The 14875-nt window shown below is 40.2% G+C and overlaps 1 protein-coding gene across 1 annotated transcript in view; it reads right to left on the bottom strand.

Annotated features, from left to right (window-relative positions):
• Positions 1-14875, bottom strand: part of GALNS (galactosamine (N-acetyl)-6-sulfatase) — a 66976-nt gene that overhangs the window by 3276 nt on the left and 48825 nt on the right. The window contains exon 13 of the mRNA XM_074286198.1: positions 7622-7739. Coding sequence (XP_074142299.1) covers positions 7622-7739 — 118 coding nt within the window. The remainder of the gene's footprint in view (positions 1-7621; positions 7740-14875) is intronic.

Raw genomic sequence — 14875 nt, 5'->3', positions numbered from 1 at the left:
TAGAAATTATTTATTGTCTATTCTGAAAACAACGGTCCCGAATGATGCTCAATTCTACAAAGATTCATTTCTGCTAAAACGGAGCCAAGTCCAGGTTCACTATATCTGTTCCTCTGCTGATTGGCCACTCATCATTTCCTAAGCACCTACTAATTCAATCCAAGCAGCATCTATTAAGTGCCTGTTGGGTTCCTGGTGGTAGTGGAAGTCCAAAGATAAATAAGACAAAGACCTTGTCCTAAAGAAACTTATATACAATCAAACATCTGCCAAACTTCTAGATTAAGTTCTAGATCATAATATAGCAAATTCTTCTGTTAAACTGAAACTTGATGGGCTAAACAATGGAGATTTTAAAAAATATTTAGAAGCTAGACCACACTGTCGATAGATGGCGAGCCCTGGAGATAGGAAGGCCTGAGATACTGTTTGTGAACCTGGGCAAGACACTTCTGAACCTCAGCTTGCTCCTGTGTACAGTTTGGCTAACAATGGCTTCTACCCTCCCGGAGGGTTATGAGGAGCAGCTGAGATAATATGTGTAAAGTGCTTGCAATTATGATTGTGGATATATTTAAACACGATAAAGCTAGGGATAGAGATGAGATCCGTGATTTCACTGGTACAATGAGCTCCCAGATGAGAAAACTCCCTCTTCCAATGCAGGTCAGCACCTGTTCTGTTACGTAAGCTCAGAGAGCTGCCGAGAGCACTGTCGCGTTAAATACGTGCTCAGGGTCACAGAGGCAGCATGGGTCAGAGGCCAGATTTGAACCAGTCTTTCTGGCTCTGAGACTGGCTCTCTTATCTATGGCACATACTGACTTCCAGAGAGAAAACCTTTATTTATGTGAACTTGTTTTTTGTTTGTTTTTGATTTTTAAAAGCCCTGGCTCATACTTTTTAAATTTTGTACTTAAAGGAGGTAGCTGTCAATACGTGGACAGACCAGCCCATTTCCGAACCTGTCATTTCTGGAGAGGAGCAATTAGCATATGCACAGTGAGGCTTAAGTTTCGTGTAGAGCATTAGCAGAACACAGCGGTAAACATCCTGACACTTTATAACCTGGATGTGCGTTACTCCTGGGTGGTGATGGAGGAAGATGAAGTTTTATGCCAAATGAAGTTTTTCTCATTCTTTTCCCTCTCTCCATGAAGTGGAGAAGGATCCTCTTTGGGGTATAAGGGTGGGAAAGAGTTCAGATGGACTATAGCATGATAAAGAGCAGGAAACAGAAATACATTTAAACATACACATTATATCTTGAACAGAAAATCTCGTTTTTCATTTGGCAATTAAATTGTGGAGATTCTTTCTTTTAAATTCAGTTCCTGAATTGGTGGCCATCAATATTCTGCCATTTTCAAGACCTGATACAGGCAGTGCCTTCAAGGGAGCAGAAGATGGCAGCGGCGCACCAGCAATCACCCAATTTTTCTAACAAGGGCCATGTTTCACATTAATGATCTGCATGACAGAAAGTAGAACTTGTCACTGAGTAGGCAACTGGGTGGGGCTGCTAACACCTTGAAAGGCAAAAATAGCCTCCTAAGTGACAAAGTGAAGAAATGGCCTGTCAAATATAGGATTAAACTCCCTAGGGAAAAGAGCGAGCTGGCCAGGAGGGGCAGCCAGGAAGCGGTTGGCTTGTACCAACAACCATTCCAAAACCTCACTGGGGTGAAGAAGGCGATAAAGCTTCTTCCCTGGCCAGGGAAGAGCACGTTCTCTCCTGACAAGCGGGTGCTGCCCCAGGAAGGGGGGGCGGAGCTGACAGGTAGCCATCTCGGGCGCCAAAGAAGCCGAGACCTCACGAGAGCCACAGTCCGAATGCTCCCCTGAACATCTCCACTCTCGCTGGCCGACTCGAATACCAAGGGTTAATTCTGCCACCTGAGACTTTTATAACAGCAAGGAAGAAAAGCATGGGGCTAACCCGTGGCTGTTAGAGGGTTTTTGCAGCAAAACACAGAATCAAAGGAACCCAGCTCTGCAAAGACCTATTAAGTGAGCTTGTTACTCCCCTGGCTCCCATCGAGCCAAGGAAGGCTTGTTTCCTTCAGCCTCTTCTCCTGGGCTTTGTCCGGTTTGGTTTTAAATGACTCAATCAGTGGGGCATCCACTGCTACCTTGGAGGGGACTATTCCACCACCTCAGAGACCTTGCTGCTAGGAAAATTTTCCTAATATTCAGACTAAATTTTCCTGTGCACAATTTCTTCCCATTAGTCTTCATTATTCACTCCTGGATTGCTCTAAACAATGATTTTAGTCCCTCAGCACATGTACCTATCTGCACTTGTCAACAATACAGACGCCAAATCTTGGGCTTTCAAGGAAGCTTAGGAGCCCTCAAAATCAAGCCCTCTCAATATAAAAGGCAACTTATAGTTACCAACTTTACAATTTAGTTTGATCCTGGAATTGGATCTTAATTTCTTTCTCCTAAAACAGAACAGAAACGTGCTGCATTGGACAAAGAGGAAAACCATCTCTTTTGGTTATCCCGGCTGGAAGGAAGTCCTGTGGCTCTCACAGGCACTCATCCTTCAGAGCTTGGTGTGATGGTGATTTGTGCAGGAGTCCTGTCTCCTCTGCTGCCAGTACGCTCCTCGAGGGCAGGAACTGTGTCTGGAGCATCCCTGGGTCCCCTAAAGCAGTGTTTTCCATCTGACAGATGTTCAGTAAACATTTGTGGAAGAAACACGTTTATCTCAGCTTAAAAAAACAGATGAAGGATCTGGGATTGGTTAGAAGATATATTATAGTAGCTAAATGATGGAAATGCAGCTTTGTGAATTATTCAACAAGCATTTATTAAGTGCTTGCTATGTACCAGGCACTGTGCTAAGTGCTGGGGATGCAAAGAAAGGCAAAAATAACTCCTTTTCTCCCAGAGCTCACTTGCTATCCATTCCCACAGCAGAATGAGGAGTAATACTGGAGAAGGGGAAAGAGGGATGGTGAAGAAAAAAGCCACTTTGCAAAAGGAGACAAAGGGAGATTTGGAGCCTGACAGCAGGAGTCGGTGAGTCAGTCTGGAGACAGTGGGAGGTGCCAAGTCTGAGGAAGGGCAGTCATGGGACCCTCCAATATTAGAACTGGGAAAGGCTTGAGAGATCATGTGGTTCAGCCACTGACCTCCCTGGGTCCCTGCTCCCTGCCCCACTGCCATCTCCCCTCCCCATGCACTTCACAGAGGAGACAGAGGCCCTGGGATATTAAGTGTGACTTGCCCAGGGTTATACAGCTCATTAGTAACAAGGCAATTAGAAAGCTGGGACTAGAAGGGAGTGCCTTGAATTGACTGGCCAGAGTGAGCCTCACTTGTGAGTTCTGGAGGCTGGTTGTCTATTCTTTGCCAGGTGGTCCTGGGAGCCCCTGGAGGCCCAGGCTGCTTAGGGTTGTGCCGACAGCCAGCACAACATACCTCAATCTCCCATGGGCCTTTTCAGCCTTAGATTTAATAAGGTGATCCTTTTGGGAAAGTAGGGAAAATTGTCTATACATGTACTTCTTGGTTTAAAAGTGGGATTGAGTTAAATTAATTTTGATTATTTTAAGTTCCCTTTATTCTGCTTTTTCTTTCTCCTGGTTTCAACATCACTGAGTTTTTATGAAAAGAAACAAAGAAATAAAACAAAAAAAACTCCAAAACCCATCTTTAGAATTATTTTAAACTTAGTTTAAAATTTACATGAAAATTAATGGGAAAAAAAGGAAAAAGAAACCACAAGAAAAAAGATAAAGACAAGCACAAAACAATTAAAAAAATTCTAATCCTCTATGTGAATAGGCTTTAGCCGGTTGAGAGGAGTCAGGCAGTTTATTCATAGCTTTGGGTAGTTATAAGTCAACACTAAGATCAGAAGGAATCCAGAAAGACATTGTCAGACTTTGGGGGAAGAATGGGGCATTTTTATCAGTGCTGTTGCCTTTTGATGAAGGCTTCAAAAAAGAAAAGTGGATACGGTTCATGAACAAGCTGTTTAAAAAAGATGGTGTGGGTGACCAGAATTTGAATTTCTAGTCTGGGCTTAAGATATTGGAATGACAAGATCTTAGCCAGCATCAGACTTCAGTTGATCTAAGGAAGCATGCATTTTCTTGGAATTTCAAAAAAAATCTGATTAAAAAAGACTAATTTGAAAATGTGAGAGTCTGAAAATTGCCCCCCTACATCCATTAAGCCAGGTGCATTGAGACCAATTGTTCTGATAAGAGGAGAAGAAAAGCAGGGAAGGACCCTGTAATTACAGGATCGAAGAGCCACGAAAGGTCCCCACTGTAGGAAGCTGAGCTTCGGTTAAGTCCTACCTCTGACCCACAGGAGCTGTGTGACTATGGACCACACTCTAAAACCATGGTTAGCATGGTTTCTTCTTTACTTTAATTAAATTGAACCCCTTGGTAGTTGGAGCAGTTCTCTAGGGGGTGTTTCTCATGGTTATCAGTATGGATAACATACCCCCTTTCCAGTGGAGGGGGGTTTTTCACACTGGGAGTTTGTTAAATAGATGAACTCTCTATATAACCCAGCCAGAGGGACAATAGTAACACCTATGATTTCCACTGTGCACACACAAATGCAGAGAGCATCAGTAATAAGCTAAAATATTAAATAAGAACCTAAATTTAATCTCCTCGGTATAACTGAGACTTGGTGGAATCACAGAGTTCCGTCCATGCCTCTTGGCCAGAGATGTCCCTCCCAGATGTAACAAATGCCTTTGATGGAGCACTTCTGGCAGACCACCACAGGGCTCCATTCTCTTTAAGTTTTACTAAAGACTTGGATGAAGGCATAACTAGTTGACATTTCTATATTGCTTTAAGGTTTACAAAGCCCTTAGCCAACAACAGAACCTGTGAGGCAGGTAGTATAAACATTATTCTCCCTGATTTATTATTAAGAAAACTGAAAGAACTTAGTAAGTGGCCATGATCACAGAGCTATTAAGTTTCCAAGCTGAGGTACAAATCCTGGGATTTCTCCATGATACCAGGCAGAAGGTTAGAAGTGGTCTAAGTGGTCATTTTATAGATGTCTGGGGTCAGGGGACATGCTCAATGTCATGCAAAGGAAGTAGATTCCCTGTTATACCACACTTATTCATGCTTGTCAAATCTGAGTATGATTAAAAAGCAGGGAGGGATAACTAATCTTCTTGTGACAGAACTGGGCCCAACTGAACAAAAATGAAAAATGGATAAAAGTACAATTCTATCCTTGGGTTCAAAAACCAGCTATTCAGGCACAGAGTATGACTAGACCACAATTTGAGTGGACTCTCATTAAAAAGGCATCATGGGTTCAAATTCAGTTTAAGCTACTTACAAGTGGAATGACCCTAGGTAGGTCACTTAATCCTGCTTGCCTCAGTTTCCTTATCTGTAAAATAAACTGGAGAGGGAAATGGCAAAGGACTCCAGTGTCTCTGCCAAAAAAAACCAAGTTAAGGTCACCAAGAGTCAGACATAACTGAAGAACAACATGGTGCCCACAATAAGGAAGTTATCCTTTTAGCACCCATAGAATGAGGTTCGGTTCTAGGTTCTATATTTTAGTAAAGACTCAAGATAAATGTTCAAAAGGCAACTGATGTTTTGAGGCTGACGCTCTGGGGAGAGACTAGGGCTAGCTATACAGACCCAGGAAACATCTGTCTGGAGATAACTGAAAACATGGAAGCTAATGAGCCTTGGAAGATGACCACAAATAAAAGCACCCTGGATGAAGATCCAGAAAAGAGCTGAGCAGAAAGCGACTGAAAATTAGAATGTTGAGAGTGTCCAGAAAGGATGACTTTAGTAAAAAGAGCAAGATGGGGAGAAAGTGGAGTTCTTAAGGAATGATTTCAGTTTTTTCCCAAAGGAATCTCCTGTACCAAACTGCTTTTTCTTTTGGAAAAAGTTCATGGCATAAACCTTCACATCTAAGCTTTCTTAATCTAAGCTCCTGGACCTCACGTGTGTAAATGTATTAGTTTGTTCTGCTGGGTCCCAAAACCCTGATCTCACAGTATTCATCTCTTGCTCAAGAATCCATAATGGCCCATGCTTAGACTTCAGCTTCGACACCATTCTGCACTTCAGACCTGCCACTGACTCATTCTTTCATGGCCCATAAGAATCCTGGTTTCTAGGCAGACTATTTACTTCCTGTCATCCCTCCATTGGGGATACTTTATGTTGCTTCCAGGTCTTGGATTGCTTTTCATGAATGCCATGAACCCCTTCCCTCCCTCTGTTCTATTCATCTTAATCTTCTATCCCTTCTCTAAACTCAGCTCCCTTTTTTTCCATGAAAACTCCTCGACTGAACATTGTTCTCTTTTCTTCCACACAATCTAGTCCTAGTTATATACTAATCTTTGTTCTGTTTTCTGAGTTTCTTTCTTATCTCCTCCACCAACATATTAAGCTCCATTGCTGTGTCTTGTACCTGCCCTTCTCACTATACCTAGCATAGGGTTCACATGCAAAAATAGATGTGCTTAATAAACACTCTTGGACTATAAATTAAGCTATCTTGGTCTGAAAGAGAGAAATTGCAATCCTTGAAATGAGAAGGGATTCACAGGAAAATAAAATTGCTACTAGGGATCTGTCCAAGCATAACAGAGGAGCTGTGAAAGTCTTGATCCCTCTGGGTTTTTGCTTTGTGTTTTCATCCTTATGTTCCTTCTAAAACTGTCTTCTGGGATCAAAAGGGAGGGAAGGGAATGGATTTGTCCCAAGAAACAAAACTATAGCATTCCTTTCCCTTTCTTCATAACCTTGAAACACAGGCCTGATTTCCGGGCCTCCAGGGAGCATTTGCAAACTGAAGCTGGGGAGGGATAAATAACCCAGAGGGGCAGCAGTTGGGGACTGTGCTACTGAACATTAGAGCTTGGCTTAAAAGAGCAAGACAAATGTGTTCTGCCAACTAGAGTTTCTCAAAGTAAGTCGATATCACCAGCTGGTAAACCTGCTAGGTTTACTTAATAGAGTGATTTACATTTGTGGACTGAAAGAGTGATCTCTGTGCTGGATTCGCCATAGCAGAAAATCTCTTGTAATCAAATCAACAAAGAACTCTGTGTGAAATCAGGAAATACCTTTAGAATGGCGAGCCTCGGATCATCTTGGCCATTGTTGCAAGGTTAGAGATCATGTAATCTATACTACAAGTGGTCGGGTAACTTTTTGCAAGTCCAGTTGCAACAATGGGAAGACCAACTTTTCAGAAGGCTGGAGGTTGAAGAACCACCTTCAGTGAGTATATTAAACAAACATGAGTAAGAAGGAATATAAGTTCATTTAGCCCGAGTGAACAAGAGCTCCTGCACCTATGTATAGGGGATCAGGGAAAGGAGAGGAGGCATAGTACTATAAATTACACGGCATCTGCACTTGGAGACAGTTATCCCATTATTATTATCCAGGCACTGGCAGATTTGTTGGTATCCATTCCTGGCCCTCTTATACCACTTCACCTAGTGCTCCAAGTGTACCTCCTCTCAAGCCTTTGAAACTTCAGCTTTTCAGTGGAAAGTTAAGGCCTTTTTTGCCATTTCACCAAAGCCCTGAAATGGAACCTTAGAGGTATTTCATTTTGGTTATAAGCCACTTACCATGACAGCTAGATTGCACACATTGAGCTGTGGCTCTGCTGGTATCATGGTCTTCTTGTGTTCCTCAACGATTGGGAATATTTTAAGAAGAGCATTCTGGTACTCGAGGCTGGAAAAACTGGACACAAGAGGAATGAATGATCAAAGGATATTCCCACTTTATAAGAAATCTCTTAGTTGACTTCTTCAAGCCATTTGGGCCTTGATAAAGTTAAGTGTCACATTATAGAATGCTCACAGGCCTTTCAAATAAAATACACACCTGTTTATCGCAAAACATCTAGACATACTTGAACAATAGTAATACACATAGGTATGATACATTTATTCAGCTTATGGGAGGTCTATTTGCTTAATATAGTATATTTCTTAGTTATAGTTTTTAACTAGAAAAGAAATGAATAGAAATTGGAAAGATTATAACTTTCATATAAGGTATTAATTTTTAGTATATTTTTTATTTCACCAAATGTTGCCCAATTACATGTAAAATCTTTTTAAACATTTAAAAATATCTTGAGTTGCAAATTTCCCCTCTTCCTCTACCCTTCTTGAAAAGACAAGCAGTTTGCTATCAATTACACACGTGAAGTCATGCAAAACATTTCCACATTAGCCATGTTGTCAAAAAAAAAGAAACTGACAAAAGGGAGGAAAATAAAATTTTTTGCTATACTCTGTGCTTAGATTTCATCAATTTTTTTTCTCTGGAGGGGGTCAGCATTTTTTAAATTACCATGAATCCTTTGGAATTGTCTTGAATCACCATATTGTTGAGAATAGGTAAGTCATTCACAGTTGATCATTGTTAAAATACTGCTATTCCTGTGTACAATATTCTGGTTCTGTTCACTGCAATTTGCAACAGTTCATATAAACCTTCTCAGGTTTTTCTGAAAGCATCCTACTTGTCATTTTTTTATGGCACAATATTATTCCATAACAATTATAGAACATAACTTGTTTAGCCATTCTCCGGCACTTCCTTGATTAGCACTTCTTTGCCACCACAATAAAGACCTCTAAACATTTTTTGTACATATAGATCTTTCTCTCTTTTGGGTGTCACTCATGCTCGAGGAATCCCAAGTAAATAATAATGGGTTATGCAGGTAGCAATGAAATGTTAAGGTAATGCTAGAATATCAGAATGCCATACACATGACATTGGACAGTGTACAAAGAATTTTCTCTCCAATGCTAAAAATATCCCCCCAGAAGACGTAAGCTAACATATCTTTACTATGATACCATGAAATTATATAACTCAATGTGGTTTTCAGGTTATTTTCAAGCACATTTTCTTTACAGGAAAGTCTAATTGGTCTTCCTTAAGTGGAGTTTTGTTTCAGATAGTTTCAGCCAGTCTGCTGGGTGTGAGGGGAAATTTCGGAGTTGTTTTGACTTGTATTTTTCTTATTATTAGTAGATTGAAGCAGTCCTTTATATGGTACTTAATAGTCTGTAATTCTTTTGAGTTTTATCACTCCAACAGTAATTTCTGGGCAGGGTAACTTGTGAGATGTATTACATCCTTGTTAGATTCTCAAGAAAGCAAAAGCCTGCCTTATGTTCCTTCTCCCTAAACCCTCAGAGACTCCTTAGAAATGCATTAACTATTCTGGAATGTGGATCTTTAAAAAAAAATTTATCAAAGTATTTTGTAATTTTTCATCACCTTCATTATGAATATATTTCTTCCCCTATCCAGTATTTATCCCTTATAATAAAAATAAATAAAAAAAGCACTTCAGTTAAGTTGACCATCATGGCAACACTATAGCAATATATGGCACAGTACTTCACCTCCACAAAGAACAGGAGAAGTGCATTTTCTCAACTTGTCTTCAGGGTCAAGCATAGTCATCCTAATTATGTACTGTTGAGTTTGATCTTATTTTTTCCTCCTTTTTTTTTCACAGCTGATGACCCTGTGTCATTTTTTAATTTTTTCATTCTATCTTATTTCATGTCTTCCTATTTTTTTCTCTGAATTCCTCAACTTGTTTCTTATGGCACAGTAATATATTCCAACAGAATCACGCTCCAGTTTGCTTCATGGTTCCCCAACTGCTGGGCATCAATCAATCAACAAGTATTTGGAAGCAAATACCAAGGGCTAGGCACAGTATTAGTTGCTAGGGATACAAACACACTCTCAAGAGATACAATGAGAATCTCTGCTCTGAAGGAGCTCACATTCAAATGGCTAACCATCAACTTCCCAGGCATGGAAGGAAGCCAGAAAAGAAACTGCCCAGAGATGGGGGATAGGGGTGGGAAGTGCAGAAAGAAGGGCATATTGACTATCATCAAGTACGAGAAGAAATGTGCAACGAGGCCAAGCAGGTTGGGAAGGACTTTAAAAAGCAAAATGGAGTGAATATTTATATCTTAAGAGAGTTTAATGAGTCAGTGGAAGTCATATCTGCATTAAAGGAAAATCATTTTGGGGCAGTGTGGAGATCTGAGCAAGAAGTAAGGAGGGTTGGAATTCAGGCGTAGCTGGATGGGTACAGGGAAAGGGAGGCTGAATGTGGGGGCTTTCCCAGAAATAGGGAAGCATGAAAGAGGGGCAGATGGAGAAATGGTGAGTTCTGTTTGGGATTAGGAGACTTCATTTGAAAGGTCCTATAGGCAACTGGTAATATGAGATGAAACTCAGAGGGGAGTCTGGAGATGGATGTATACATCTGGGAAGCACTGGCGTAGAGATGATAATTAAACCCAGGGGAGCAGATGAGATCATCAAGAGTGGAAAAGGAAGTGAAAGGGGGAGGGACACTGAGAGCGCCTTGGGGAACACCCTTACTTAGAGGGTATGATCTGGATGATGGGCCAGTAAAAGAGCCTGAGAAAGAAAGGGAGACCAGGAAATAGTACTGTGTCAGAATCCAGGGAGGAGAGGGTGGACAGCGGTAACAAAGACTTAATTTAATTCTTTGCTGCCTTGGAAAAAGCCACTAAGACTATGTAGGGCTATCTGAGACCCTTCTAGTTTTTATTTTTTTGTTGTATAGGAGGGGGATTTAGTGAGTTTAGACATTCTTGTCTTTCTTTTTTTTTTTTTAAGCATAGTTCCTAATGATTCTTTACAATAGCTGAACCAATTCAGTTTCACCAACGGTGTTCTTAGTTGACCTTATTCTGTAGTCCCTCTAATACAAACTATTTCCATTTTGGGGGGCATCCTTGCCCATCTGCTGGGTGTGAGGGGAAACCTCAAGAGTTGTTTTGACTTGTATTTCTCTTATTAGTATTCTGAAGCAGTCCTTTATATGGTACTTAATATTTTGTAATTCTTTTGAACACTCTTTTGCTCGCTGGGGAATGGCTTATATGTTGATATTAATTCCCTTAGTTAATAATTATCAGATACATCTCCTGTTCCTGCCAATGGGATTTTATTTCCATCATCTCTTCTTAAGTTCTATTAGGACTATATGGAAATCCTGTTTATTTTTGCAGACTTATTTTGTATCCTTCAAGTTTACTAGCAGCTAGGTGTTATAGTGGAAAGAATGCCAGGTGTGGAATCAGGACGACGACTCTTCCTGAGTTCAAATCTGGCCTCAGATACTTACTAGTTGTGTGACCCTAAGCAAATTACTTAACCCTGTTTGCCTCAGTTTCTGGGTTGGAGGAGGGAAAGACAAATCTTGTCATTCCAGTATCTTTGCCAAGAAAACTCCATATGGGTTCACCAAGAGTTGGACACAACTGAAAAAGACTGAACAACAATTTTATAGAAGCTGTTTTCTCAATTAGTTGCATGGCTGATTCTCTAGATTTTTCTAACCACCACATTTTCAGTAAATAAGGATAATTTTATCACCTCTGCCAATAGCCTTTTAATTTCTTTCTCTAGTTTCATTGTTACCACCAGCATTTGTAGAAGTAGGTCAAAAATAGTGAGGACAGAAAGCATTCTTGTCTTACTCTAATATTTATTGAGAAAATTTATTTTTGTACTGCAAATAATGCTAGCTTTTGATTTTAGATTATTTTTTATTATATTAAAATGATTCTTTTGTGCCTGTGCTTCATAGAATTGATAGTACAGTAAATGGGTGTTATATTTTGTCAAACACTCTCTTCTGGAATATTTTTTCACAGAACTTTTGTAGGGGATGAATAAATATTCTGAACAAGGGAACGACCTGATCAGAGTATTATTTTAGGAAGACCAAGCTGGGGGGCAGACATATAAACAAAAAAGCTACTGATAATCATCACACATTTAACTAAGGTAATCCAGAGAGATACTGCAAAGAACTGATGAGACTAAAAATATATAAGGTGAGGTTAATAAAAATGTAGGGTAAAATGTATGTAGTTCTTTATGATTTTAAAAAGTGCTTTATATTTTAATTGTCTTATTTGATTCACATAAGAACCCTGTGAGATGGGGATAACTTAAAACTTTTGTTTTCCCAACAAGGGAATTGAGGTTCAAGGATGATCAACATTTAACCCAAGACTACAAAATTATTAATGTACAGTTAATGCTCAAACCTGAGTTTCCTGACTCTCAACCAAACTTCTTTTCACTACATAATGTATGTAGCCAAGGAATGAAAGATGATTCGGAGGTTATGAGCATGAGTGCCTAGGGGGGGATGCATACCACTGAAAAAAAGTGGCAAAGTCAGTTATCCAAAGGAAAATGGCCCATGTCTAGATTTTAGGACCAGAGATAGGGATTTGGAAGCTATGGAAGTGATCCCAGAAGAGAGTCTGGAACTCTAGGCTTACAGGAAGTAGAAGAAAGGATGAAAGGATGCTAGTAAAGAAGGTAGAAAGGCCTTTAAGATTCTCCTCTGGGTCAGATTCTGAGGACAATTTGTTCTTCTTTGTGTACTGGCAGCTCAGGAGGGTCTAGTATGATTTGCCAAGGATTTATAGTCTATTATTGAACCCTTTCCTCCCATGCCTGCTGTATTCTGGAGAACAGTGCCATTTTACTTGAAGGGCTCAGATTGGGTATGTGTCAAATATTGGATTGGGCGAATGTGAAGAATATTAAAGGATCCCCAAAACCCATCTGGATAAGTTTTGAAAATCAAACGATTTCCCATTCCCATGGGCCATGAAGATCTAAGAGCCTCGGAGCCAAAAGACTACCTTAAAGCAGGTCCAGAAGCGACCCAGTTTTCAGGATCTCCTTGGGTCTCACTCTAGGTCTCCCAGACCTACTCGAGTCTAGTCTAGTTCATTATCTTGGGGACCCAAGGACCCAAGAAGACCAGGAAATGGGCTGGTCTTCTTGAGAATCAAAGCATCTCATGCCATCCTTCCCATCCTTAGCAAGAGAGAAAGCTAGAGAGTATTAGTCCCCAAACGGATTTAGTTTGAAGGCTCAAAGGAATGTCTAAGTTTCCACTAATTTTCACTAAGGGTAAGAGATAGTTCTAGCTTTGTAAATCCCCTCTATTGGGGCAGGTCTATATTTATGTAGCTTATACTAATTTTGTATAATAGGTAATGTTCTAAGCACTTGTCCGACTAGGGATTTCATTTTGCCATCAAGTGAAACTTCTAGTCTGAGAAGTGCTTGTGTATGTCACTGTGTATATTATGTGTATGTGGAGAAATTCAAGAAATGATTTGGTTTTTGGGCTTAAAAAGAATTGCTAGGATGATACTGATTCCTGTATTGACCCTCTAATGAGCAGTGGCTCTAATTCTCTGGTTCAAGTCCTCCTTGGTAAAGAAACAAAACAAGTCTGGAGGCCGGCAATGAAGAAGCAGCTTCCAGTAAGCTCTATAAATATCATATCTATTAGGCAGTATTCCAAGAGAAGGAGAGTGGTGAGATGGGCACAGGGTAACTGGCAGAGAAAGGGGAGGGAATTTTTGGACCCGAACACACTTAGGTCAGTCACCACTCCAATATTCTGCTGCCAGGCTTTACTCACACCACAAAATAAATGGGTTTGGGGCCACTTAGTCTCTCTGATGGGAACTGTCAGATATTTGCCACCATAAACCATAGGTATAAGGAGGTATTAAAGATAAGCTGATTCATCTAGCATATCTGAGATTGTCCCCTTTCTCTTAAGTTTTTTTAAAAGGACTTAATTCAACCCCTCTTTATTCTTTAAGAACAGTAATCTAAGGGTTCTCAAATATGTTAAGTTTTGTGGTAAATTCAGACAGTTCTCTGAACACTCCATGACGCAAGCCAATTGATCTGAACACACATGACTGGAATTCATGTTCTACTTCCTGCTGATCTGAATGACAAGATCGTGGGGTTTTAGAATTGAAAGAGAATTCAGAAATCATTTAGCTCTGTCCCTCAGTTCTACTAGTGAAGAAGCTCTAGTACTGGAGTGACTTGCCTAGTGTCCCAGAGGAAGTGAAGGGCAGAGGGATGTTTGAAGGTCTCAGATAAGTTTCAAAGTGCATGTCTCCTGTACGAGATGCCTTCAGCTCACCTCCGAGGCTCTGCTCCTAAGCTCTGCTCTGAGCTCAGGTTAGCAGCTGTGTCCCCTTTCCCAGATTTTCTTTGATAATCCATCATCCCAATATCTCCTCACCCAGGAGGAGTGAGATTCCAGAATCTTACTGGATTATACAGTTACATAAATTTACTTTATCCAAACAGATGATTTTCATGTGGGAAAGAAGAAAGCTGTTTCCTTATACGTCACTCTCACCTAATCAATTACCAAATCTTAATGATTTTTTCTGTCAAACGGCTCTGATGTCTCATACTTTTCTCCAGATCATTTCCACTGCCAGTCTGGCCATTATCCCCTCCCATCTAGAATTACTGGAAGTCTCTTCATTAGCATTTTTGATTCTTTCTCCTCCACTATTAATCTACCTTAAGTCTCCCTTTCAAATCATTTTCCTAATGCTACTGTGCATAAGAAATGATGAGCAAGATACTCTCGAAAAACCTGGAAAGACTCACATGAACTGAAGCAAAGTGAAATGAGGAGAACCAGAAGAACACTGGGCATAGTAAAAGTGATGTTGTATGATGATCAGCTATAAATGATTTAGGTATTCTCAGCAATATAATGACCCAAGACAACTCTGAAGGACTAAAATGCTTTTCATTCCCAGAGAAAGAACTGATAAAAGTCTGAAGACAGATTGAAGCATTCTTTTTCACTTTCTCTATTTTTCTTAGGGTTTTTTTTGGTCTATATTTTCTTTTATAGCATGACTAACATGGAAATATGTTGTCCGTGACTACACAAGTGTAACCTACATCAAATTGCTTGCCTTTTCAATGAGAAG

This window comes from Sminthopsis crassicaudata, chromosome 2 (assembly GCF_048593235.1).
Source record: "Sminthopsis crassicaudata isolate SCR6 chromosome 2, ASM4859323v1, whole genome shotgun sequence".
Lineage (NCBI taxonomy): Eukaryota > Metazoa > Chordata > Mammalia > Dasyuromorphia > Dasyuridae > Sminthopsis > Sminthopsis crassicaudata.
The sequence above is the reverse complement of the archived record's forward strand: the minus strand, read 5'-3'. Positions and strand labels throughout refer to the sequence as shown.